At 37.0% G+C, this 27,923-nt stretch overlaps 2 protein-coding genes across 3 annotated transcripts; one reads left to right on the top strand and one right to left on the bottom strand.

Annotated features, from left to right (window-relative positions):
* The first annotated feature begins 9 nt into the window (after nucleotides 1-9).
* LOC139139940 (GDH/6PGL endoplasmic bifunctional protein-like) lies at nucleotides 10-7,736 on the top strand. 2 transcript variants are annotated; one of them, XM_070708903.1, is made up of 6 exons: nucleotides 10-170; nucleotides 1,102-1,316; nucleotides 2,416-2,736; nucleotides 3,323-3,475; nucleotides 3,836-3,952; nucleotides 4,453-7,736. In XM_070708903.1, exons 2-6 carry the CDS (start codon nucleotides 1,160-1,162, stop codon nucleotides 6,072-6,074), a joined length of 2,370 nt encoding a protein of 789 aa, XP_070565004.1. In that variant the 5' UTR covers nucleotides 10-170; nucleotides 1,102-1,159; the 3' UTR covers nucleotides 6,075-7,736. The 2 variants fall into 2 exon arrangements, with proteins under 2 accessions (XP_070565004.1, XP_070565005.1); XM_070708904.1 differs by lacking the exon at nucleotides 10-170 and adding an exon at nucleotides 365-532.
* LOC139139939 (splicing factor 3A subunit 1-like) lies at nucleotides 7,720-26,898 on the bottom strand. Its single transcript, XM_070708901.1, has 17 exons — nucleotides 26,636-26,898; nucleotides 23,686-23,724; nucleotides 22,947-23,107; nucleotides 20,236-20,514; nucleotides 19,299-19,452; nucleotides 18,586-18,734; nucleotides 18,110-18,250; nucleotides 17,211-17,334; nucleotides 16,611-16,709; nucleotides 15,645-15,814; nucleotides 15,367-15,425; nucleotides 14,682-14,765; nucleotides 13,599-13,936; nucleotides 11,466-11,674; nucleotides 10,816-10,917; nucleotides 10,330-10,401; nucleotides 7,720-8,960 (listed from the first exon to the last, which is right to left on the bottom strand). Exons 1-17 carry the CDS (start codon nucleotides 26,751-26,753, stop codon nucleotides 8,859-8,861), a joined length of 2,400 nt encoding a protein of 799 aa, XP_070565002.1. The 5' UTR covers nucleotides 26,754-26,898; the 3' UTR covers nucleotides 7,720-8,858.
* Between the last annotated feature and the right edge of the window lie 1,025 nt (nucleotides 26,899-27,923).

Consider the following 27,923-nt stretch of genomic DNA (forward strand, 5'->3'; position numbering starts at 1 on the left):
GACCTATATTGACCTCTGATCTATGTGTCAGGTGGTTGCATTGAATGTCACATGGATATGTGCACATTGTGCCGTGTGATTGTAAACTTACAGTAAATCAAGTCAGAGTAAATCAAATTATTGCACATCAAAGGTCACGATGAGACCATAGGAGTGGAGTGTTCAAGAAGGTAACATATATTCCACTGACCTCTTTGTACTGGCTAGATTTCCCATATCGTTTTCTTGTTGTCGAGATGGACGAGAATTATCACCCAAACTTTTACTAAAGTTTTGTAAATCCATTCTAGGTGATATAATTTTCTGTGTCGGCCAACGTGTTATTGACTACACGAGGCCATTCATTGATTATCTCGTTGATAGCGATTGTAGTTTGTTCTACGTGGCACAAGTCGCTCTCAGAATGCATTGTTGATCAACACGAGAACAAATTGCAATTGACAAGAACATGCACAGTGTTTCAGACTGGTGCCAGAAGTGGTAGAACTTAGAAGAGGACCCCTCTGGCAATCCTAGCCGTGCAAATCAAGCGGTAAATCTCTGCAGTCACTATTTTTTGCATATTGTTCAAATGCAAGTGAAGTTCTCAGGTGACCTTGAGTCCAAAAAGCTGCCGAATTTCGTCTTGTCATGTTATTCAATATATTTGTTTTTCTAATTCCATTTATGGATTAATGATTGTTAGATTATTGCACACAAATAACTTATGGGTAAACCATGTGGTTAAATAAAAGAGATTCAGTTGTGAATGAGATTTTGCTCTTCGATCATAAGTGATACCTCATTTAACATTTACACCACTGAAGGCCATAGGAAAAAACAACTACATCTACATTCATCGAAATCCACACAGCTTGGTTTTCATTTTTTCGTTATTTTTTGCAGCATTAAACAGTCTTATGTAACTAACAACAAACTCCTAAACAAATGTGGGTATGATATTTGTTGAAATCTAAACCTGTGAAGGCAACAAGCAAAAGTATGAATATTCGTCCCTATTTAACCTGTGATTATAATACATGATTGTAACATTTCCACATTCCGTTATCATTAAATGCATTTCACACACATTTTGTGTGCTTTATGTTTGTTTGTTTTCAGATTTCACCAAGCCAGACCAATCAGAAATCTCAGCTTTTCTGTTGTTTAAGAGAAAACTATGACGATGAAGAGAGCCTTGACTTTGATACTTGTGTTTGAGCTAATTTGCATATCAGGTGTTGTTGGAGTCAAGTACAGTAACATTGTATTGATTGGAGCAACGGGAGATTTGGCCAAGAAATATCTCTGGCAGGGATTCTTCAATTTATTTTTAGGTTAGTTTAAATTGTTTCACAACTTTGCAGCCTGGTGGCATTGCAGAACTTTTGACCATCCGTCGTTTTGCAATCTTCCACATGCTTGTGTCAGAAATGGCAAGTTTTCATGATAATATATGCAACTTCTTTGTTCCTGATTGATGTGTGCAAATATCAAAGTGGATAGACAGCAGGTTCACCATCTTTTGTGAATTCAGTAATGTTCCACCATACTCTTCAGATATGGGCATCATTTCATAAGTGGTATAGCCACAAAATTATGATGTCAATTTGCCATGTACAATATTACACAGGGTTATTATTACAATGCGTCTGTGTTTTGTGTACAGCGATTTGACATCATCAGTTTGTGACAATACCACTTGTAAAATGGTACCCAGATATTTTAGGATACATTAAAATCACACTGTATTAGAATAAGTTATAAAAGCATTCAATACAATGAAAATCAATGAATATTGCCTGTTCAACTGAAATCATTGTATCTAATGTATTTGAAGTGAGAAATGAAATGGGGCTTTCCAGAAACAGCATTTCATTTACAGTAAAATTTGTGTATAGTGGTCACCCAAGGGACCAAGAAAAAATGACCACTATGTGGCTTTTGTATAGAGTGTGGGTGTGTGTTACTTTAGGTGTATCTAGTGGTGAATTTAGAAACATAACAGTGGTTATAAAGTTCAATATCAGAAATCCCTTGGAAATCATGATTAATTTATTTAATTTCTGAAAGAATCATTTTGCTGTTACAAAATTAGGTTTATAGAGAAACATTTCTTGCTGTCCATTCAAAGCATTTTTTCACAGAGGTTATTCAAAGTCAAATATGCTGGCCATTGTGAACAGGTTTTGTACCAACTTGGATCAATTACATGTGGCTACTGACCACATACGAGAGGTGGCTGTTCTGTTGAGGGCCTTTAACATGTAAAAATATTACTGGACCGCTGCGAGGTGACCGCTATAAAGAGGTAACCACTCTGTAAGGGTGGCCACTAAGTCTCTATTTGCTTCATAATTTGAATCATTTCAGCAGGTAAAATTCACAATTCTTTTTAAATTTATACGTATATTGTAATATGTTTCTTATTTACAGAGAAATCTGATGAGAATAATGTCTTTCACTTCTACGGAGCTACAAGAGCAGAAAAAGAGAAAGGTGATCCTCAGCTGCAAAAGATCCTTGAAGAAAGAGTGACATGCAAAGATGTTGACAGGAAAGACTGCCAAGAAATGAAATCTAAGTTTATGCAAGCAACGGAATACTTCCAATTGAAGACAGCGGATCATTATGCTGAATTGGCAATGACAATGGAAAAGTCCATGGCCGAGAAAGGCTCAGAAGAAGTTGGGACATTATTTTATCTTTCTGTTCCACCCTTCACATATGCAACTATAGTGGCTTCCATAGCAACAGGTAAACAACTCTTCTGGCTTTGAACTTGATTGTATTGTCAAAAATCCTTATCATATCATTGTGTTCCCAATATTTTTGTTTGAAATCATCAATTCTTCACCAAATGAAATTTTAAACCAAATTTCATCAAGATTGGAACAGTCAACTCTGAACCAATATTGATTAGGTTGTACTTTCATTTTGCTGGTGTACACACACTGTTCAAAGTAGAGGTAGACAAGCAGGCAGTGAGACTCACACAGATAGGGACTGTACGGGTGAAAATGCTGACAAAGATGGATTGGAAATCATGATGGATGAAGGAGATATGCTCATTTCCCAGTGTGACACATATTCCTGATGATATCTCCATAGGGATAGGATCTTTGGGCTTTAGAGGAAGGACAAAATATACTGTTCATGATGAATTCTTCTGTCTACAAGATACATCACTCACATGTACATTTTCCTCAAGTATGCTCGACTTAGTCATCAGTCTCAGATACAGTACAGTCTTTCTAGTTTGAAAGTGTCTGTCATCCAATCTTAATATCATTCCTAAATATACCACAATAATGTTGACAATCATTTGAATACTTGTCCACAGAGTGTAGGCCAGTTGGTGATGCATGGCTGAGAGTAGTCTTGGAAAAACCGTTTGGCAAAGATATCACATCAGCAGAAGAACTTTCCAAAGACATTGAAGCTTATCTAAAGGAAGAGGAAGTGTACAGAATAGATCATTATCTTGGCAAGATTGGTAAGTCTGCAGCTAATGGCAAATAACCATAGGAATAAAGGATAATTGTATATGTATGAAATGTAGTGAATATGGTAGGTCTTACCCAAAGATAAATTACAGGAAACATTTAGATTGTTTCCACAAGAACATACAAAAGTGTTGTTACATAGAACTTGAAATCAGTAAAGTTAAAAAGAGTGATTAAGAGCAGAGCTAGAGCAAAGTAGTGAGATCATGCAGCAAGCTGCAGAGATGAAGTTAGACATGAAAAACTGAATATCGGTAAAATTAACAAGGGGAATTTTTTCCAGAAAATATGCAGTGTAGTAGCAATATTGTTGGTACTACTTATTACATTACTGTCTTGTATTATTACAGGTGTAAAACACATTATGCCATTCAGATTCCAAAATCAACAGACCTATGAGAAATTATGGAACAAAGACCACATAGAGCGGGTTGAAATTGTCATGAAGGAAAATATGGACGTTAAAGGTGAGTCAACTGTCATCTGTGCAATGTATAGACAGTGCAATGGTACCATTATAAATTCAGGGTTAAATGACAAGGTTTTTATTAAGGTTTTCACCAATTCATCAAATGTAACTATTTGTTGATGTTACTCATCAAAACATGAAATATCTGTGTGTGGTAAATGTGCAAGGAATGTGAAATCATACTGTGTTATTGGATTTTTTGATAATTCCTATTTATGACAAGGTTTATCTTTGTTGAAATGCTATGGCAGGCCAAAAGTAAAGTACTGGATTTCAAAGAAAGTCAGTACCACAACAGTAACCCGCATATTGCATTAAACTATAGTTCTGTGATGAACTATACACTTTGTCAGGGAAATTCCAAAATTCCATATTCACATATCAATGCAATTTACACAATATTTGAAACTATATACCAGATGGCTACGTATCAGGCTGGACAATGATGAAATTTCTGTCCTCTGTCAAGACTTACTAAACTGGCTCTTACCTCTCCAGGTCGTATTGGATTTTATGATGAATATGGTGTCATCAGAGATGTTATGCAGAACCATCTGACTGAAATACTGGCCTTAGTTGCCATGGAAATCCCGGACAACATCAGTGACGTGACAGAGCATCATGTCCGTAAACTTCACCTTATGAAACAGATTCTTCCACTGTCACCTGAAAGCTGTGTCCTTGGCCAGTACCAAGAATATAATGATCAGATAAGAGCTGAACTCGACAAGGCAGATGACTTTGAAAGTGTCACACCTACGTATGCAACGGTTGCCATGGAGATTAACAATCCTCGGTGGAAGGGCGTTCCTTTCATTCTGATGGCTGGCAAGATGCTAGATGAGAAGTCCAGCTACGTGAGAATTATTTTCAAACAGAACATTATGTGCATTACCAAGAGTGAAAACACTCCCGGCTTCTGTCATCCCAGACAAATTGTATTTTCAACAAGCACATCAGATTCAAAGACGCCAGTTCTCTTGGTCTCTAAGACTTTGCCTGAACCAAATTTATCAAGTGACTTGAAACTTTTCAATACTGATTCCAACAAAGAGGTGTTCGGTTTACCAGCTTCTCACTATTTTGCATACACGTCAGACAGTAATCCTAGTGCTTACAGTAATTTGATAACATCTGTTTACGCCGGACAAAAGGACAAGTTCATTGGAACTGAAGATCTGTTGATATCCTGGAAAATATGGACACCTTTACTGCAAGGTGTCCAGGGGCGAAAACCTAGGTTATACCCTGGTGATAAGGCTAATGGTGATTGGTTAGATGTTGTAACCCTTGGTAACAAGGTGAAATATGTTAATGATGATGTTTCATTGGTTGGATCAGATCCACTTCACCAATCAGAGTACATCAGAAGTATCCCAGCTGACTTTCGGTACCGCCCACTTGTGTCAGGGAGTACAGACATAATTCTGAGGCAGTTAACTCGAGATATGGAAGCTTTAGCCATTGCTTATGTCGAGCAAGAAGGATCATTTCACATGGCTCTGTCAGGGGGTACCACCCCTAATCTCTTATTTTGCTCTCTTGTTCTGAATGCTGCCCAGTTCCCGTGGGAGAACACACATATTTGGCAGGTTGATGAGAGATGTGTCGACAGCAAAAGTCATTTGCTGAATTTCAAGAGCCTACAAGAGAACTTGTTACAATATGTACCAATATCCCAAGGTAACATCCATTCCATGCCTGTGGAGCTGACCAATAGTCCGTATCAAGAAGGGAAAGATTTGGGAAGTGCCATGTATGAGACTGAAATTAAAAACCTCATTCCACATGAATCCTTAGATTTTGTTTTACTTGGCGTTGGTGAAGATGGACATACTGCATCTCTGTTTCCAGGACAACCAGACACAGAGAGTGATGAAGCATTAGTGAGATTGGCTGACAATGGGCCCCAGAATCTAGCACCACGGAGACTGACAATGACACTGAACTTGATTAACAAAGCGAAGAACGCTGCAGTTCTAGTTTGCGGGCAGAAGAAAAGAGAGATTGTGTCTTTACTGCAGAATGTCGGTAAAGATGCTACAAAGTGGCCAATCACAGGAGTTGAGTTAGTCGACGGAGAGTTAGCATGGTACATTGACCATGATGCTTTCTTATAAGTTCTTCGAATTCACTTGGAATCAGTATTGTTTTCTTAGAACCAATACATGTTACTCTAAGTAACTGAATATCTTACTTGAATTGTCAATCCATCAAAGTTTACTCAAATTGAGCTGATGATTAGAGATACTATTTTAATGTGAAATCAGAGTTACAAATTCAGTGCCAAAAAGTTTTTCTCATCTGCTGTTCAGAATTCCTATGACACTTTCACCCCACACTTACTAATGCAGCATTCAAACGATGCTTTAGTCACATAGTAAGATTACCAAACCAGTTTTCTTCAGTAATTAATCAAATTCATACTTTGAGTTTCCTTTTGAGGCTAAATTATCTGTAAATATTTGCAGATGTAAAATTTGTTGATGTCTTTTTATTTTGAATTATTTAGTAGTTTTTTATGGTCCATTGATTTATATTGTAATACCAGTTTGTAGACTATACAGGATTATTGAACCCTTGAAAAGGGTTAGAGCCAATTTGCAATTAAGTGTCAGTGGTTAATGGGACAAAGTCACTTATTTCCGAGACTTGGTTTCAATTGAGTACTATAACCCTGTTCATCCAAATAGCACAAAAGCACACATAGAAACAGCGGTGAAGTCGACGTTTGCCAATATGAAAGTCTGGAAATTGAATCGTATGCTGGGTAATGTCTTGGCTCGGTACAGTGCAACCAACTCAAGAATCGTACGATTGTTCTTTCAGGAGTACAAGTTTTTAATTAGCCCTTGGCACTTCACAGAGTCTAGGCACATGCAGTTCCTCCTGACCATCCTCCAACATTGCCATAATTGTTCTTCTCCGGAATAAACAGGACACTCAGTTTTCTATAGATTCAGTACGTCTATGAGACCACATGATAGTGGTACAAACCAACCCATGTACAAACCCGCATAGAAATACACCTACATCATGTATTTCTGTTTGTATTGTGGTCTATTTGAGTTCCTGATTTCACCCACTGTACTGCTGTGCTTTTGTACTTTTGGATGAAGATGGTAACGGGAAATTTATTGCTGGCTAAAGCAAGTGAAATTGTTCACACTGGTTGAAAGTGGTCTTTTGCCCTTTCCTTTTCCAATGGTGACAAAATTGTCTTTCCAATATATGCAAGACTTAAAGGTCATCAGAACATTTCCACAATGATAAAATCATGAACTATAATTTCATTTTATGTACTATCTGTGATATAAAAATAAAAGTAAAAATAACCAAATAAACTTAATGCCAAAACTCAATGACTTTGTGTCCTAAAAGGTACACATTTCATTATTGATGCCTGCGTGTTACATGGTTATGTCATGATTAGAATGTTGATGCTGTACTTAGATAAGTAATTTACAAAGTGGCTATCCTAGTTTTATAATAACTAGTTGTTCACCTAGGAAAAAACTTAATTCTGTGCTTGTGAAATCTTCCTTTGATGTACAACTCTGATGTGAGATCAGTGAGAATTACCTGTTTGTTGAGTGATATAATTATGAGCAATTGCACATAACTGTAGTTTTCATGTTTTTCACTCGTCAGTTTTGGATGTACCTTTCTTATACTTCAAAAACTTTTATAAATGGTCACATACTGATCTCCAAATAATGTTGAAAACATATCATTTGTGGAACAGTGAAAAATAAAGACATGAGATTTTTTTGTTTACAGTATTGGTTGTTTTTATTTCCAAAAGGATTTTTTTCAACTTAGTGTGTATACTCATTACAACTGAAGGAGAACAATTTCTTCACGGATAAAGACACATAAATGCTTATGCTTTTGTGATAATTCTACACTTGATGTTTCAGATTTTTTTGAAGGTAAGATTAGAGGCTGTCCATTGTTTGCTGTTAAAAGGTTTGAATTACGTACATAGATTGCCAGTTCATATTGTCAGTTCATCATTTGCTTCTTTTATGTACTTGTATAATGTTTTACCATCCCAAGAGTGCTGCCTGTGTGTCTGTCTGTTTGTTTGTTTGTTTGCCTACACACAACATGACTACAACTGCTATGAAGTCTAGGTATTTTACGAGCAAGTCATGTTGAAACACAGAAAACGCAGAGATTCCACGTAACGTATGGAAAATATTGATAAGACCCTTACTTTGGATATTCTGTAGCCACTGTTTAGTTAATGTAAAGTGAAGCTGTAAGCAATATTTCCATCCCTATCACTTGATGGTCTATTGACTTCACTTTGATTGGTGATAGGCTTTCAGGAAAAAAGAATGTGTGTCAACATTCGGGAGGAACTTCTAAACTGTATTTATTTGAGGAAAAGCCCACACTTGAAGGAAGTAGGGAAATTCCATTGTCAATATTTGACCCAGAGCATTTCAAAAACCCTATCTACGTTGAAATTTTCACCTATGTAATCTTTGCCAAGATTTCTCTCGCTGCAAAGTTCCCAGATAGAGAGGTCTAAAGGATCCATATGTTGACAATAGTGGCAAAATGCACATCAAAATCTCTCAAAAACTAACATGTACACACAGGTGTACACATTCCTTGGGTATTACTTGATAAGGATTCATATTTAATGATTGGGTGGTTGCTGTCCTGTATTGCCAAATGACAAATATCCTAACACACACATAGTTTGACACAGTGGCACCTACAGGTACTTCTTGTGGATCTTTGGAAACATTACAAAATGCATATACATTCGTTAGTCTTGAATGAGTAATACTAGAACAGCTGTCAAATGATACTACTGTCCTTGTGAACAGTGTTGGAATAGAAATCCTGTCCATTTTCACATGATATTTTTACGCTATGCACCGTGGTGTCTATCTCTTTCTACCACCTCTTTCTTTCAGTTGCAGTTGAACCACACTGCTGTGTGACATGTTGTAGAACGCCAGACTGTTGGAATCTTTGATAAACATACCCTGCAAAAGAAAAAGATACATTGATGTGACACTACTTTTTATTTTTATTTTTATTTTATTAATAATGACTTCCACAGCCGAGGCCATTTATGGAAGACTGTTAGTAAAAATACAGATACAGAGTTAAAGCAAGAAGACAAGACGAACAAACTTTAACAAATACTGAGAAAACAATGTTTTAAAACATTTTTAAAACCATTTAAATTTACAGAAAAAGGATCAATGTCATTGTATTCGTTTAAAAGCAAATTAAATTGTCTCGGAATTCTACTAAAAAGAGAGTCACGAACACATTAACTCTACCAAATGGCACATGAAACAAAGTAGTACGCCGAGTTGAAAACCTTGGTACATGAAGACTAAAAAATGAAGCAAAAGCATTAACATTAAACTTTGCATTTATGCATTTGTATAAAAATATATAATCAAATATAGTCCTCCTTGATTTTAATGACTGTAAATTGTAAATATTGCCAACGAGTCAATGTCATCACTGTAAAACCAGTAATTCTTTTATGAAGAAATGTTAAAAATTTTGCTGTACTCTTTCAATTCTATCAGACTGGTGTTTACTAATACTGTTCCATATTCAAGCTTAGACCTTACCAAGGTAAAGTACAATAATTTTAAAATCTGTCTCACTACTGTTGATATCTTATATCAAGCCATTGCAACACTACGGGCTTCTATTATTTTTGTCCCTGATTTGATAGCCTACCAGACTCAGGGTTCTCATAAGGCCAAAGTAATAAAATTCTTTGTTTGGCGTCCCTGCCCGCTTAGGTTTTTAAGGTTTTCATGAAAAACACACACGGTGTATTTGAATAGGAAATTTTAGGACATACCCGCTGGCTTTTCTGAACTTAAAATTTTGTTACAATTTTTTATTTGCTGCAATCAAATTACATTGTGTTAATTTTCTTGTGTGTTTTTCAGCCGCTTAGGCTCGTACCTTTTCCCATTTAGAGTGGACGCAAAACAAAGAATTTAATTACTTTGGCCTAAGTAGATTTTGAAAGGTGGGCTACACCTCTATTTTTTTAGGAGTTTATTCATATTTTAACACCATAAAAAAGATAATATTTTCATAGCAAAAGAATATGATACCAATTATGTAATGTTCTATGTAGATTGAACCTCTGTTTTTCAATGGTCTGCAGAACACTGAAACTCACTCTATACTTGTTGGTATCAATATGCATATGCATTTTATCTACTTGTGAGTGTAATAAGGGTGCAAGGAAATACAAGATTTGTGATTACAAATTCAATGCATAAAATCATTTCATGTATGGTAATTTGTAATTTCTAACTTTGAAGTCAAATACCAAAAAGGAGGGAGAAAAAGTTTCTTCAAAATAGCACTTACCTCTAACTGTAATTTCTGTTTACCAGTTGGCATTGACAGTTCCTCAAAGAGTTTGGCTTTGATAACAGACACCTAGGAAACAACATTGACAGGAAAAGATTAATATACAAGTCACATGGCAATGAGTTGAACATATTGGTAATTGCTTGCACTGTCTTGTTTCTGAACTTCAGTGTTTTCCTAGTGAAATTCTCTCCACATGCACTTACCCCTTACAAGCCAGATTTTCAGGTAACATGCCTGAATTACCGCTATATACAGAGATTAAATATCATTGTGTCATCCACTCCAACTGGTCTAGAGCGATCTCTCTGCTGGAAGTGATTACTTCTGCATTATGAATCACATCACTTTGATATGAAAACTCTTTCAAATGAAATGTATTCTGAAATTCATAACTATGCATTGCAGTTCAGTAAAATTGTTTGAGAGGAAAAAATCACATTCACTGCAAACGATATGGGGATAGGAAATGGTAACACAAACCTGATCTGTTATTGGTAATGTTATGCTAAGTGATTGTCCACTTAGCTTCCATTCAGGTTTGTCTGGTAGGTTTGGTACTTGCACCTTGAAAGTAACGGGTCCCTAGAGAAAGAAAGCAGGAAAATATAAAACATCTTGAACCCTCTCATCCTGCAAGATAGTATCATTTCCTTACTTGAAGAGTCAGTAAAAAGTGGTATTGAGCCAAATTTAGATGTTTTCACCAGCTTTGCACAGTATGTTATAGCAGGTTTGTCCAGTAAAAATCATATGTACAGTATCTATCTAGGAGGTTCCATGGGCCTTAAAGTATTCAAGTTTTAGTTAAAATACAACACATGAAACTTGTTATGCCCAACTGGTTTTCACCAACTTGACCTGATGAACTCAGAAGGATAAGAATTAATATCACTGACGTTCAACGTCATGTCGACAATTCTGAGTACTATACTGTAGTCAACTGCAGATCAAGCATAGGGAACAAGCAACTAATCACACCTAATCTTTTTTGCTGATAATTTTGCCATTGTTCAATAGTACACCGCAGTGTGACAACTGTGGCAACATTGCATTATGTTAACAGAAGACTATTCTCTGCTATGGTGCAATATGAGTAGATTTTGTAAGTCTGAGAGGCACTGTTCACTTACAGGGTTCTTGGCCAAGTACTGTTGTTCTGGCATCAGTGTGTCCTCTGTCTTCTGTTTTTTCGCAGGAGGTTCATCACTCGGAGGAGCAATTGCTCGGTTTGGTTCTTGCTGTGGGGGCTGAGGAGGCTGAGGTGGAGGGGCAGTTGGAGGGGTAGGGTTCACTCTGCCCATGAACTGCATCATTTGGGGTGGTCCTGGAGGACGCACATCTTTTGTGAAAAAATACAAATACCAGTGAGTTGATGAACATTTCAATGAATTTCACATCTCAAAACACAAATCTCAAACAAATGAAACAAGTGCAAAAGCATCGTTGATGACACAGTCCCCACTTGTTAATGGGTATTTTGATTACAGGTCCTCAGAGAGGATAGAGTCCTCTTCATTAGGTCTGTGATACAAATACTTTTGAATGAATTCGCTTGATACATGTCTGAGTTATGGTTCAGGACATGAAAAAATCGTAACAAAATGGTCGCACAGTGGCCATATTGGATCGCATCACAAAACAAATTGATGTGCATAGCTATGACATAGGTCAATGTCCTTGTACCAACTTTGAATAAAATCGGTTGAGATATGCCTGAGTTATGGCTCTGTACATGAAAAAATCGTAATAAAATGGCCGCACAGCGGCCATTTTGGATCGTATCACAAAACAAATTGCCGTGCACAGCTATGACATTTGTCAATAAGCTTGTACCAACTTTGAATAAAATCGGTTGAAACGTGCCTGAGTAATGGCTCTTTACATAAAAAATCGTAATAAATGGCCGCCTGGCGGCCATATTGGATTGTATCACAAAACAATTGACGTGCATATCTATGACATTGGTCAATGTCCTTGAACCAACTCTGAATAAAATCGGTCGAAACATGCCTGAGTAATGGCTCTGTACATGAAAAAATCGTAATAAAATGGCCGCCTGGCGGCCATATTGGATCGTATCACAAAACAAATTGACGTGCACAGCTATGACATTGGTCGATGTCCTTGTACCAACTTTGAATAAAATCGGTTGGAAACATGCCTGAGTTATGGCTCTGTACATGAAAAAATCGTAATAAAATGGCCGCCTGGCGGCCATATTGGATTGTATCACAAAACAAATTGACGTGCATATCTATGACATTGGTCGATGTCCTTGTACCAACTTTGAATAAAATCGGTTGGAACATGCCTGAGTTATGGCTCTGTACATGAAAAAATCGTAATAAAATGGCCGCCTGGCGGCCATATTGGATCGTATCACAAAACAAATTGACGTGCATCTGTATGACATATGAAGTAATCCTTGTACCAAGTTTGAATGAAATCGCTCCAGGCATCTCAGAGATATCTGCGTGAACGGACGGACGCACGGACGGACGCACGCACGCACGGACATGACCAAACCTATAAGTCCCCCCGGACGGTGTCCGTGGGGACTAATGAGTGCAAAAGCATACAGTGATGTAGAAAATGGCTTCCATCTTATTAAAACAGCTCACAAATTACCCACAATTCTCTTTCATTTTGACTCTTGAAGGTTGCCAGTCTAATAACTTTTTCTGTTTTACATGAAAACAATGCAAAGCATCTCAATAACTACTTTCTTATATCCAATACAAGTATGTTTAGATATTTTGGTAAAAGCTTGAAAATCACCGCCAAATAACCACAATAATGGTAGTCTGCAGGTACTACGAGTGCTATCCCTTTGGGAAGCAAAATATGGCAAACTGAAGGGGGTCATTCTCAAAGTAAAGCTAACATATAAATTTCCTTTGTCATATCTGTCTGAAAAATTTATCTTTCGTTTGACAACACACACACAGCTATTTCAATATTTTTCCTAACACTATTCTGTATGGCTACAGGGACAGTGCTTGGAAAATTTTACAATACCATCACCACACTTAGTCACACATACTTTTTCAAACAGTGGCAATTGAATAGTATGGTTGTGCTTTCAGTAAGAGTACATATTCAACATTTATAAAACTTGTCCAAAAATGTGTCTACACACGCATGACATGCTAGACTTCATTGAGGAATCTCCAAGGGTAAAAATCACAAAAACTATGGTATATCTCCAGTATTCTGCAGAAACTAGCATATCTGGCTCGATACTTTTGGTAGTGTAAACTTACTGGGTGCAAAGAATGGTGGATTGGTAGGAGGTGGTGGCCTCATTGGTGGTGGCGGTGCCATGCCCGGCATTGGTGGTACATTTGCTCTTGGTGGCAGACCCATTGGCGGCACGCCAGGTGGCACTCCCGGTGCACCAATCAGAGATGGCAGTCTAGGTGGCACTGGCTGCCTTTGGTCCAGCAGAGGAACAGATGGTGGTTTGTTTGGCTGGGGTGGTGGTGGTGGTGGTTGTTTGTGGACTTGTTTTGGTGGCATCTGAGCTCGCATTGATTCCATCATAGGTATTGGTATAGGCAATGGCTTGGCTGGTCCTATCTTTTCTTTTTCTTCATCAGGGCTAAATTAAGACAATACAGAAGATAATATCAAATTTGTTATTATATTTTTACATTCCTCCTCCTAAAGTTGAGAGTTATACGTTTCTGCAACAGAGTTCCTCATACTTTTTGGAGATAACCATAAACAGAATAGCTGCTTTGTATTAAATACAAAATAATTACATCTCTAACTTTTAAAGTGTACAAATTCTGTAGCATCATATATGGGATTTTGAAACTTTCACAACCAACATTAATATCGGTCAAATTATGGAAAAAAATATGAAAATTAAAATTGTAAATAAATAAATAAACTGCAATGTGCACAGTCAATTACATGGTTAGACAGCCAGTATAACTCAACAACACACTTGGATTTATTTATTTAATACAGGTAAACATTGATACTATATTCATTATTACATAGAAGTGGCAGGGAAATTGCAAGATAATAGATAGATCTAAACAACTTAGAATTCGTGTGATAGAAGGCACACTGGTTAAGGACATCACACCCCATCATAAGCACAGCTATTTTTTCATCAGCCATGTATACAGTACAGAACCCACCTCCATTTTGGATTAGTTGGCCATAAAAGCCATGCAACATATGAATACCACTTCACCTTTTTCAAGTACTTTTTAGCCAATTTTAAGGGAGACATTGATCACTGAAAAACTAGATGAACTGCTAATAGGCTGGGGTAACTCTGATTAATTCAATGAATGATTTATTTCATAAAGTGATATATTTATAGGACTTACGTAAGACCTCTCGCTTTGTGGATAGCTTCAATTTGTTCTTTCAATGAAATGTTAGCCTTGGCTTTGTTGATTGTAGCTTCCATACTGAAATGAAAAACACATAATTACTACATCTTTGATATTTTAACTTCTCCAATTCAAGAAAACATTTGTTCCATTGGAAATATGAAAACAATAAACTGAACAGGTAGTTATATTAAAGAATAAATGCAAATAATTTTTCTTGCAAATTTCACTCTGTGATTTGACCCTAAGGTGATGGGAATCACAGTGTATGAGCAGTTTCAGCAAATGTTATCTTTGCACTCTTTATGTAATCACTGTAATGTTATAGGTATTATAATGTTACACTTTGACACCATACCAATAGAGAGTGACAGAACAAAATAACACCCCATAAATTCACTCTCTATAAAATATATTTCCAAAGCAGGTCAGTCATTTCATGTCATCATCATCTTCAAACACTCAGATCCATACTTCCATTTTTCCACATAAGTATTTCCTCCTAATCAAAGTTATGGTAAATACAATTACATACGCAGGTTACCACTTTGCAACTGGCCAACAAGTTTTCATTCCGCCTGTTTCACAACTTTATTCTGATGGTTTAACTGACAGATATCTAATCATTTCATCTCTTCTACTCACACTTAAAACCACTGTAAACTCTATGTTATCTCACCTGGCTGTGTGACCGTCCCAAGCTACCTTCTCTTTAGGTTTGATGTCTTCCTCTCCAATCTGAGTGAAGGAAAAACACATTTCTGGGTCTCAAAATTTGACAAATATGATATTCGGATGTCAAGCATACGATAGTGTGTGCAATGCTGTAGCTGGAACTGTCACTCCATTGTATTAAAGAAGCAATCTTGTGTGAGTATTGACATTTGGTACATTTGAAATAGCCATGTTCACATTAACTTTAATAGTTGTCTGAATAAAAAAATGTTCTCGGCTCACCTTTTTACCGATGGCAGTTTCCACGTCTCCCTCTCCAAAGATATCAGTACGTCTTTCAGCCAATTGTTTCAAACTGCTATCAATGGCTGAGCCTGGAGCATAGACTTCTTCCTGTGCCTTTTCATGTAAACTCCTATCACGCTGCTCCTTCCAGCGTGGATCCAACAGACCTACAATGGAATATTATCAGAGGTTACACATATCTTCAAGATGTACAACACTATCCATAAGTCTGTTTGTTGGCATGTCTATCATTGTGTGCTACGATTTCAACTGTTTTGTTACACTCACTGGAATTTTCTTTTCATGGCAATATCTAATATAGATAAAAAATGTTCACTTCAAAGTCATTGATGTTTCTAAGTTGACAATGTTATTACTGCTAGTAATTCTTCTGCAAAAAATTGAAGCAATACATAAACATGATGTAATTCACACAGAATGGTCTAGCAGAAACTGATTTAAGGCAAAATGCAGCTCGGGGATTAATATTTGGACTCGCATAGTTGCAAACTTTCACAATACTACAACTTGTGTGGTTTATTTTTAAGCTCATGGAGCACATGATGTTTTCAGAAGCTGATTTTTGTGAAAATCAAAATTTAATTTTTCACCTTAGAGTTAATACAGGGATGGTAGCTATTTTAAAATTCCCTTATCATTAACCCTTTCACCCCCAGTTCCCTGTATACAGGTCCAACTTTACCATAGAAAACAATGGATTTGGGACAAACCATGGTGGTGAAAGGGTTAAATATTGGGTGATCTGTACCAAAGTTTGAATGATAACTCCTGATTTCCTTTCTTGATTTTCAAAGGCAACTGTCTAATGGTTCTTATAGAAAGTTTGAGCATAAGTGTACTACCTTAATTCTGTCAGCCCTCTCCATGTGTAGGTGAGGGCCAAACTTTAAAATAGAACGTCACAGGACTATACCAGAATGAAGTGGTGAAAAGTTGTCTTACCGATTCTCATGTGTTCTTGCATCTTATCAGCTGGTATCTTCTCACCGGTAATTGGTGATATCAAGTACTTGTCAGTCAGGACTGGTGTCTGCTTGGGTGCTGCACAGATAAACAAAAGACATTGCACATGGTTAGAGGGAAAAGTACCAATGACATGGAAAATATCACACAATCATGAAAGACCTCAGTTTTGCAAGGAGCCAGGAAATTATTCCGGTTTATTTTACATGTAAAATGTTACTAATAATGTGCTCTACAACATTTGGCTCACAACTGCCTGTGTTATTTTAAGGTTGGATACGGAATTCACTCGATATGTATCTTTCCAAACATGTACAGTAGTTTTTGTACTACAGGGTAAGTTGAGCTGTAAATGTTGTCAGGGTGCCAAAGTTATTTTACCTGTTAAACAGCAATCGTATGTGCAGGTGGCAGAAAAATTATAGTTCCCGCATCATTTATCCACCTTTCACCATACAGAAACACTGCAGCAGCATCTTTGTAAGTATCAGTTTTATTCACTACAATAACTTTCCCTACTCTACTTGAATTTCTTATGTTTCTAGTTACCTTTTGGATCATAGTTATGTTTCTAGTTACCTTTTGGATCATAGTCTTTTCTGATTTCTACCTCTGCTGGCATTGGTGGAAGTGGCGGTGGTCCATCTGATGGCGGTGGCATTGGTGGCACTGGTCTACCTGGCTCATCTTCATCTGAAGAACCCTGAATTCAACACAATATGCTTTATCTTAATGCAATTTATCTCACTTGAAAATATCAAAGATTCAGAGACACAGATATGACTGACATGGTGGTCGATGTACACATAGAGCACGGATTATCATACATATGACACATTTGGAGCCATTGATAACCAGTGTTCATGGGTGATAAAGCAAATACAAGAAATAACATTATCTTTCATATCATTGATTCTTAGAGCAGTATATATGACGTCTTGAAACACAGCTGTCAAACATAACCTGTGAAACAACACTGGTGTGCCTATTACTGAGCAGTCCATTACCAGAAAGACAATTTTGTCTCTAATTGAAGTCACACAGTCTATACTATAGAAATTGCACACAACACAAGAACGCTTAAAAGTTTCGTTCAGATCTATGTAACTGGCGGAAACAAGACTGATGTGCTGCATTCAAATGACGTTGTTTCTTATTGGTCAAGATCTCTGTAAAAACGTCTGACAACAGAGGTGAACACGTCCCTGAATGATGGCGTGAATTTTCAAGGTATTGTGCATCAGCATCAAAGAGTTCAACAAATCACATGGAAGTTAAAAGACTTGATGTAATTTGACAGAGATGACAGATGTCTCTTTTTTGTTTTCAAGTTCATCATTCAAAGAGTTGGACAACAGGTGTGAAATTTATGGCATAACCCTTCAAACGTATATGCACTATGCCAATAAAGACTGACAAGTCCACAGTTAAAGGTCAGTAAAAGCATAGAATGATAAGAGTTATTAGAAACAGCCTACCTCATCCATATCCTGCAATTCAGTATTTTCATCACCTGGTGGCTGTATGGTTTGACCTCTAGATTGATCTTGACCTTCCTCTTCATCCTCTTCATCTTCTGATTCTACTTCCATTTCAACATCTGCTGCTTCATCATTCTCCTATGCATCATAAACATTCAATGGATGTCAATGCCAGATAACTTTGACACACAATAAGTTACTTCACAAATGTTCCATTGAACAGTTTCTTACTGAATTCCTTGGCGGTGTCTATTCTACAGTTAAGTATTAACCACAAATATTGCAAACGCATCTGTTGTCATATCAGTGAACAAGTGCTTTTGCTGGTAAACCAGTCTGTTTTCAGAATGAAGACATTTGATGCAATTTTTGGTATTTTTGTCTGCTTATAAAAAAAAGGGTTTTTGAGAACCAAAAATATCAAAAATACAATCAAAATCACATTTACTGTCCCTATTGCATGGAAAACTTACACCATAAATTTCATATCTTTCTTCTGCCAGGATACGAGCACCAACACGCTCCGGTGTCGTGGGTGGAGGAAAGTTGCCAGGTTCATTTGGTTGTACATCCACTGTTTCCACAACAACAAAGTCATGCCATTCAATCTGTGCATAGGCAACTGAAAACAAACGACAATAAGATGTGATAAAATTACGATTTGATACAGTACTGATGGCAACAGTAATAATACCTAAATCTCACTTCTAGTACACAAAATGCTGTGAAAATATTACTAAACTACAACACACTGTCCCTATGCTAACTTTGAATGAAATCAGAGTTAACATGTCTATGCTGCTATCTCCGAGACTACAATGGTAGGTTTGAAACAGCAATGAAAAGTTTGATACCAGACTATCTGATATTCTTTGATCCTCTTTCTGCTGTGGTTATCCATAATAATCAGGCTGAGCTAGTTAAATCCCTTGCAACAAAAATATAATATGTCACACATACTGTATCCTGACAGACTTGGTGGTTGGAAGATTGTAAAAATATACATACACAGGATCTTCACTGGCTTCTCACATTGATGAGCCATTCATAATATAGCAAAAGATAATTTGAATGATTTGATTTAACAATGATATAATGCATGTCACATCAGCACGTGTAACAGCCACCTTCTTGGTACCTTGACTCTTTATGCTAATTTCAATGACTTGACCAGAAGAAGACTTACCTCTCTCTCGCTCCCTTTCTTCAGCTTCCTTTTTTCTAAGCCTTTCTTCATGCTTTGCCCAGTCTACACGGTGTTTGACTTGGTCCAGAATGTGCTTGGGATTCTCCGCATCGTCCTTTAATTTGTTCATCAAATCTTTGGGAGGTATTAACACCTGACGCACACCAAGACAACAAACATCAATTACACTTTCAGCAAAACTACATTCAAATAAGATCAATAATGTTACAATTGTATAATCAGTACACAAGCCTTGCATGGGCCCTTGCCTCAAGTGACTTGAGTCAGTCAAAGCTATATCTCCACCCTACATATCATCAACCAACTATGCTCAGACAACATATTTGATCATCTCAAACCTCAAAGTCATTTAATGCAATAGAGTTAGACTTATTTACAGTACTTTTAACACTCAGGGAAAGGAAAATTAAAGGTATACTGTCACCTGTTCCGATTTTGCCACAGTTACCATGGAAAGAGAAAATCTAACCAATCACAGATTTTTAGCGGGTGGCCGCTTTTTAAAAACAGCGCCCTCACATGGGCATTTTGAATACCAAGGAACTCCCCTTTGACCAAAATGAGCATATTTAGATTACAGGTGACTGTATACCTTTAAGTGCTACCCTTCATGCAGTATCTTGTGAGTTGATGGTTAATGCTCCATGTAAAATGTTTGACAGACTTTCATTGACAGAACACAGAGTGACTCCCGACGTGAGTTGACCATTGAAAAAAAAGAGATCAACATGATCAACAAAATTACTAGGTTGTGAAGCTTTACACCCAACACCCCCCCCCACCCCCACCCCGCCCCTAAGTCATTGAACACGTACTCCTGCCTTTAACTTGAGCTAAACCACAGACAACGGATATAAAAAGTATTTATAAATTTTTTATACCAAAACAAAAATGATTATCGGAAGTACAACCTTACCTTGGTGTACTGTTCCACCAGCTTGGTGAAGTAGTGAAACAGACTGTGCTGTGGTCGCAGAAAGTCAAACTGGTAGTTCCGCTGTTCTCTGTTCATGAGATTTGTCAGGAACTGTCTGCCGTTTCTGGCCACAAACTGAGCAGTCAGCTTGACCACATCCAAGTCATAGGCCGCGATTGATGGAGGATCTGCAATGAATTCATATTCTGGAGGAGGTTCTTTGGGTACCACAGGTTCAACTTGAACTTGAGATGCTGGTTTACTTGTTAATTGTATCAGCTGTAGAAAATCAGTACAAAAGTGATGATAATAAGAGTACCAGTATAAGATTAAACTATTAATGTCTTTCAGTTTATCTAGACATCATTCTCTACTGAATATCAACTTGCTGGTCAAATCAAAGATACAGAACCACTATCTTTTTGGCAGGCATAATACAGCCAATAACTGTGCTCTCGCTGTCGCTCGTAACGTTCGTAAATTACGAGCAAAAATGAAAATTTACGAAAAAAAATACATGCCCGATCGGCCATTTACGAACAATTTTGTTATTTTTGAAGACTGATTTTCGGTCAAGATTATGAATTCCGGGAAAATACTGTCATATCTCGTCTTTCAAAAACTACTCTGCCCCTATCATCGGCGCATCGACAATGGTAATAGCTTTGGACTTTGACCTGTGCTAACATGAGCATGCGCGAAAAGGTTTCAAGATCCCCGGGTCGTGTACTCTCATACTGGTATGTCATGCATTACGGTAGTTTCGAGATACCCAAACACTCACATGCTGTCAACTTTCCGAATGGACGTACGCGGGGGTGAAGCGGATCGAGGGAAGCGGGCAGTTACAAATGCTTCAGATAGATAGTATCCTCAGCTGGGAAAGAAAGTTGGGCAAAAAAACGGCACCTGATATGAAAAAATTGGAAACAATGAAACCGCCGAGAAGAGATCAAGACAGCTAGTCAGCCGGAAAGACAGTCGAACTGCAGTCCGGACCGCCCATGGTTGAACCATTACATCCATGGTTGAACGATGTACCGTACCGCAAAGTGTTTGTCTGTGCATGGAGGTGGAAAAGAGCCGGAAATCTTAGCCGGAAATCTTAGTTGTCATAGATTTGTCATTTGACGATCTGCAGATTGAATTTTTTTCAGTGAACATGCCAATTTTAACAGGTTTCCTTCAATATATTTTACAAGAAACTGTCTCAGCAAATGTTATGAATACTGATAGTTTTCTTTGATGATCCAAAGACAATGCTGTGCACAGTCCCAAGACGAAAACGTTTATCCAGACAAAAAATAAATGACGATCATCTGCAGCGTTTAAAAGTATAACTGTCTCTAAGAAAACATTAGCAGGATCACCAGTCTCAGTTTGTGTACTTAAATTTGATGTTATAATGAGACAAAATTTGTGCGAAACCACAGACTGCAAAATGTTCTGATCAGTGGTTGTTTTAAAAGAATTTTAGAGATGAACATGGCATAATGACTGCAGCTACCAAGAGGTACCACCTAACACCTATGGATGACATGCGTACTTTCAAAGTAACAGAGCTTTCCAAATATGAAAAACAGGGGAGAGATTTTCTAGCATCTAAAACTTGTGCAAACACTGATAATATTAATGACCACTTCATATATTAATATATATAATCATCAAGCACTGACTACACACACAAAGGGAGTTACAATTTGTGTCACAATATACTTGAAAATGTTATGTTGTGTAATAAAGATCGATTAATTGAATAACATTCATGGGCCGGTTGACCAAAATGACACACTTTATTGAAACAAGGAAGAAATTTCAATGTTACAAGCACTCATGACCCATGATGTACTGTGTTAATTAATGGATCTTTTGAAAATGTGTATCAAAATATGAGTGTTCATTGTCAAAAAAACTAAAAAGGAATTTTTCACTTTCTTTTGTCTATAATGAAATCATTCATCATTTCTATACCCTTAACATCATTTATTGAGTACAAGAAGTGCTTGTTGAAAATGGGCGGGCTCAGCATTACATAATTTGTGCTTACTAATTTATTTTGAACCAAATTCGTAAATTTACTAACAATTTTGAAAGGCCAGGGAGAGCACAGAATAACTCAATTTTTTGATGATTTGTTCACAGTTTTTACTTTTAATGTCAACCATAATTCTTGTTCTACTCCCAAAAGATACACAGTACCCATCTTGTCAACTCAGCCTGTGTATGAGTAGATTGTATTGTTATTGTTGAGGAGTGAACTCTGGTACTGATTAGAATTCAAATGTAAACAATACCAGTGCATTTTATTCACACATAGAGACACTGGGTTGACAAGCTAAATAGTGTACATTTCAACGTGCTTTTAGGAGTAAAACAGGAGCCTGAAATTGACATACAACATTAAAATAATGGAAAAATCATCAAACATTAGAGTTAATGCCAGCAACGATGATAACTCTAAAAAACTTTGATGCATGAGTCGATGGTTTGCAGTCACTGAGCCAGACAGAGCACCTCTAGCTTACTTGATATTATACGGATAGATACCAGACATTATATTACCACTCTCTTATATGTTTTATTTGTAGATTTGGTTAAAGGAGTTTCTCCAGTGAAATTTCAGTTTTTTCGAAATGCATAGAACAGCAATCGTACTTGTAAAGAAAGATAAAATTAACATAAGTGTCCAAAGAGAGTATAACATTTTTTACCTTTGGTATGATGGCGCCCCCTTGAGGTTCACTTGCTTTTCCTTCTTGGAAATCTTTGACTTTATGTCGGTAGTAAGCATGGTATGGGTCATTGGGGTTCAAGAAATTAAACTTTGGGTTGTTGATTTCATTCTGGCGAATTCTCGTCTCAAATTCAGGTCCTGAAAATGAACAGAAAATCACATAATTGTTACTTATTGAAGCAGAAATTCACAATCATAAGAAAGAGCACAGGTTTTTGAAGTTTTATATTATCTGTGGTGTTCTACACACCACGCCAAGTAGGCAAAAATACATATAGTTTTGGCCACATACCACTTTTTACTGACTTGGCACATTGGGAAATGATACTGTCTAGGGGATTCAGGTTAAATAGAGTTTGAAATGCAAAAGGAGAGTTTCACAGAGGGAGTAGAGTGAGAAAAGGAAATGGGTGAATGCCTCAATTTGGAAGATTAGAGTTTGTCTTCAGGTGTAGAATAAGTTCTTGTTCTAGTCCTAAAATTCAGGACTCTAAATCAATTGATAGCACGTCAAGAGAATTATAATAATGACTCAGTTTTTTGCAATCTTGCTTTTCAACCTGAACATGCACTTTTACAGAGACACTTCCAGAAAATTGTAAATTTTTTAATTGTGAAGTATGTGTATAGACATTCATAATAGTTTTTGCACTGTCAGTTGACAATATAAGCGCAGGTCAGAATTGTTTTTGAATTATGATGTTGAAGAGACTTACCATTCCTAGCAACAAAGCTGGCAGTCTTGTCAACGATATCTGTACAACAGTTCAGGAAAGTCAACCACCAACAAACATGTCATGCACAGAAATCATGGGGCCAGACCCTGTCTGCGTGTTTACCTGTGAGAATCATGAAGTCCAATACACAAATGCAAACATGCATATGGAATGCTAGGAGACACATTCTCAGTGAAAGCAAAACTATCTTACAACCAAATTTTAAGAATCGAAAGTTAAAACACATAGCTGACAAAGTATTGAACTTGGTATATAGGGATTTTACATGAAATTGATAGACAGCTACAATAATAATAAATTATATATTAAAAGAAAGCTCTCTTCAAGACCAATTGATTGCATTTTGTTTGATGAAAATCGGTTCAGTACATGCAGAGATATGTTCTGTTGAATTTGAAAAAAACTTCTTCCTATTTAGAAATTATGCCATGGTAGACACCTGTAGTTATCATAACCACCAGGTGACCCCATTTTGAACATTGTTTGAGGAAACTAGAATTGCAATTTCTTGTGCTTTTTGCAATAACTCAAGCATTTCTTATTGAAAATTGATGAAATTTTTTGTGGATATCGCTGACGAATGTTCAATGGTTTTTAATTTTTATAAATGAAAAAGTTTATTTAGAATGCTGTTTACAAGGAAAACAAATAAACAATACCTGTAAAAAATCAAATGATACCTGTGACATTGATCGCTGTATGCATTTTGTATTGTGAACATCAACAGAAATATGATAATCATATTCCATCATATTTACTTTGCATATATGAAAACAGTTATTTAGATTTATATTACAAGGTAAACAAATAAACAACAATACCTGTAAATAATCAAATGATACCTGTGACATTTTAGAACTTGATTCATAATTAAATTTAACATAATATTTTTTTAGATTTTTTTTTAATTTGAACTTCGAAATTTTTTTAAAAATTTTTTTGTGTGATTACAACTTTTATTAAATGATTATGAAATATGTCTGATTAATGTAGATTGTAAGTTAAAACAATTACAAAGACTTTTCCAAAAAGTCAAAAAAACTTCGTTCTCAACCCTTTGTCAATGCCGTAAAACAGCAACACGCATTTATAGAATGAACAACTGCATTAAACTGGATGCAAAGTTAAGCTGCCCCCGAAATAACATAGACCCTCGAACATGTCAAAGTCAGCGGTCCGAAATACAAACCAGTATAATACAACTTTTCCAAAGTCCGGGACAACCATCAATGAGGAAAGAACAAATTAATAATCTATGGCCTTGTTCTTCAGAGAGAACCAAAATAGTCCCCTTTTCGGGAACTAAAGATAGAAACTAAAATTTCAGTATACCGTAGTATCGGCAAAGTGTGGTGCACGTGCGTATGCCTACAGTTGTACACTGCAGTGCAGTGCTGGCTTGACGACTTCTCAGTGTCTATCCGCCTGGTGTCTATCGAAAAATATCACCCGGAAGTCAACCTACTTCGAACAAGATAACGTTTGAAAGGGTAAAGTATATAAATATATCTCTAGATCCTTGCATTTAATAGGAAATCAGACAAATCTAGCTGCAAAATCGTGAACGTCGGAACTCAGCTTAGACCTCCTGACACAGAACATGTGGCGAAGCGCCGATTATACTTGTATGTGATTCCTGGGAGTGCCCGGATGTAAAGTTGGGGTGAAACCATACTCGCTAAAAAGGGCCTTAAGCATCATTTTTCGCATCGTCAGACTTGTAATTATTGCAGAATTACAATTAATATTTATCATAAAATTATTTTGGGGCCGAACGTTTAAGGAAATCAAGATTTTCTTTCAAAAAAACAACAACGAAACACAAAGTTTGATCACAGATTGAGTTTTTTCTTGGCCGATTTTAACGTTCGCCCCCTCAAAATGAAGCCCATGATCTCTACTTTCGTACCAACCCTAAAAATAGTGATGCGATCAGAATAAGTCATGCGGAGAGCCTATCAAAGAGGTATATGTTCGATCTCCTTCGCGGGACATTTGAGGTCACGGCACAACGCTCATAATGGACGCCAAAATCGCCGGTATGCGTGAGTTTGTAGTCGTGCTGCTTTGCCATTTATCGTAGTACAAAAGTGAAAATTTCCCAAAATGAAGTTAAAATAATAATCTTCAACACTGCAGTTTCATTTCTTTTCATTTCTCTGATTATTTGGTCTATTTAAGAATTAACACGAAAGTTCGGACTAGACCTGCATCGAACGCATACGGTTCAACACAAATGTCACGTGACCTAAAATCGAACTTGGTATACAGCTGTGGCCTGTACACTACAATTTCCTGTCTTACATTCAGTGCAAGATGCCAGGTACATAATTGCATTTTAGCAAATTATCTTGATGGGCACTGTGTTTCAGTATTAAAAGTTTAAATTATTCATTATCAATGTTAAACATGCAAAGACCATAAAATAGTAAGCGCCTTGTGGTACACGTAATCCTGGCATTTTGATCACGAGTAGATGCTCCCTCCATGGCCTGCCCACCGTTACTTTACCCCAACTGGATGAAGTATAAACACCATGGCCTAACCGATAAACGCTACCTCGTCGACGTTTTATTTTCCATTAGGGACTAGAGCATACTCGTGGTATTGTGTAGTCTAGAATCTCGATGTCGCCTTTCGGCTTTCGTCTATACCATGGCCGAAAGACGACGTAGAGATGCTTGACTAGATACCGTGTGGATGGACATCTCGTGCATTTACATAACATGGAGCTAAAACCTTTTGACCATTTTCAGTAACAACTCGAGTTATTGACATGACAAGCATTGCTGTGCCGTGTTCTTGTCTGATTTGTACTTACACTTCTAGCATATCATCTCGTAGATACATCATCAGACAAACTGGCTATCTAACGCACTGAACAATACAACAACTGTCAACGCAATCGGTACGTAGCAAGAAAGGATACTTCGCACTTCAGGCGGAGGATAAATAATACCGACGATTGGCTTGTTCGATTGGCTGTCTTCCTTCTTTTCAGTGACCTCTTCCTTCTCGTTAACCGCATCCGCCACTGCAGCAGGCATTTTTCTTCCCTACTAGACACTCCCTACCCAGATTTAAATTGCAAAGTTAGAAAAAAATTGCTCTTCGTGGATCAGATCAGGGAACTTTCTCACATGGCCCCGACACAAAACATCCAAGATGGCTGTCGAAACATTGCGTTTATATGACAATGGTGGCGCTCTTCCAGTCCGCCCTCACTAGCACCACAGACAAATAGTATAGACAGACCACAGGGGGCTCTTGCTCCTTGTTTATTTGTGTCTGTGTTTGTTTGTGTGTATGTGTATGTGTTTGTTTATTTGTTTATTTTATAGAATAACAGCGAAAAGCTGTTTTGTTAATATTTGTCAATAAAGAACAGTTTATTTATTTGTTTTTTTGTTTGTTGATATGTATTTCCGATGGTTAGGGTTAGGGTTAGGGTTAGTTAGGGTTAGGGTTAGGGTTAGGGTTAAGGTTAAACCATAGGAAATACATATCAACAAACAAACAAACAAATAAATAAACTGTTCTTTATTGACAAATAATATTATATAGGGCTCAGCCCTTGGTGTCGCGCCGGGGTTAATATTGGCAATGTTATTTGTATTGATTCATGATAAAATAGATCAATTGTTACTTCATATACATTTGTATGACAACTATGCCCAGTTTCCCTCTGATGAAAGCAGTTCACGTACGTACACGACGTCAAACCCTGCAGCATTATGCAGGTATAGATTTTCTGTAATGTGTGAAAATGTTGGATAAAATTGGCAATTTTTACCATGATAACAGCCTATTGTGTCAAACAAGGGACGCATTATGCCATCATTATCATAGCAATGGTAGCAGCACTGCCCACCTTCCACTTGCAAGCTGAAAACTATAGCGTTCTGTCTAAAAACTGGCAATTTTTGAATTTAGTTATTGACACAGGGGGCGCTTTTCTAAAGTTCAATCCCAGCATTCTTTGTGTATGCCCCGTTCATATGCACAAGTTTTCAACCTTTTTCTACTTTTTACAATTTTTTTTTTACAATTAGTTAGTTTATATAGCGGAGAGTCAACGAAAACCATTATCCAACCCGCTTTACAATCAATACAGAGTAGGAAAATGTAACATCGGATGAAAAGGTACAAACGTGTTCATAACACTAAGTGTTAACTGTCCAACGCTGAAACCACTCCCGTGTACATATACTTACTGC

The sequence above is a fragment of the Ptychodera flava genome, chromosome 9, assembly GCF_041260155.1.
Source record: "Ptychodera flava strain L36383 chromosome 9, AS_Pfla_20210202, whole genome shotgun sequence".
In the NCBI taxonomy this organism is placed as follows: domain Eukaryota; kingdom Metazoa; phylum Hemichordata; class Enteropneusta; family Ptychoderidae; genus Ptychodera; species Ptychodera flava.

Excerpts from the sequence above, each read along its gene's own strand:
- LOC139139940 (XM_070708903.1), top strand. The coding sequence starts at position 1,160 with ATGACGATGAAGAGAGCCTTGACTTTGATACTTGTGTTTGAGCTAATT. Across the intron at positions 1,317-2,415 it reads ATTCTTCAATTTATTTTTAG|AGAAATCTGATGAGAATAAT; the intron begins GTTAGTTTAAAT and ends TCTTATTTACAG. Across the intron at positions 3,476-3,835 it reads TCATTATCTTGGCAAGATTG|GTGTAAAACACATTATGCCA; the intron begins GTAAGTCTGCAG and ends GTATTATTACAG.
- LOC139139939 (XM_070708901.1), bottom strand. The coding sequence starts at position 26,753 with ATGCCTGCTGCAGTGGCGGATGCGGTTAACGAGAAGGAAGAGGTCACT. Across the intron at positions 15,815-16,610 it reads GCAAGAACACATGAGAATCG|GTCTGTTGGATCCACGCTGG; the intron begins GTAAGACAACTT and ends ATTCCATTGTAG. Across the intron at positions 8,961-10,329 it reads AACAGAAATTACAGTTAGAG|GGTATGTTTATCAAAGATTC; the intron begins GTAAGTGCTATT and ends TTTCTTTTGCAG.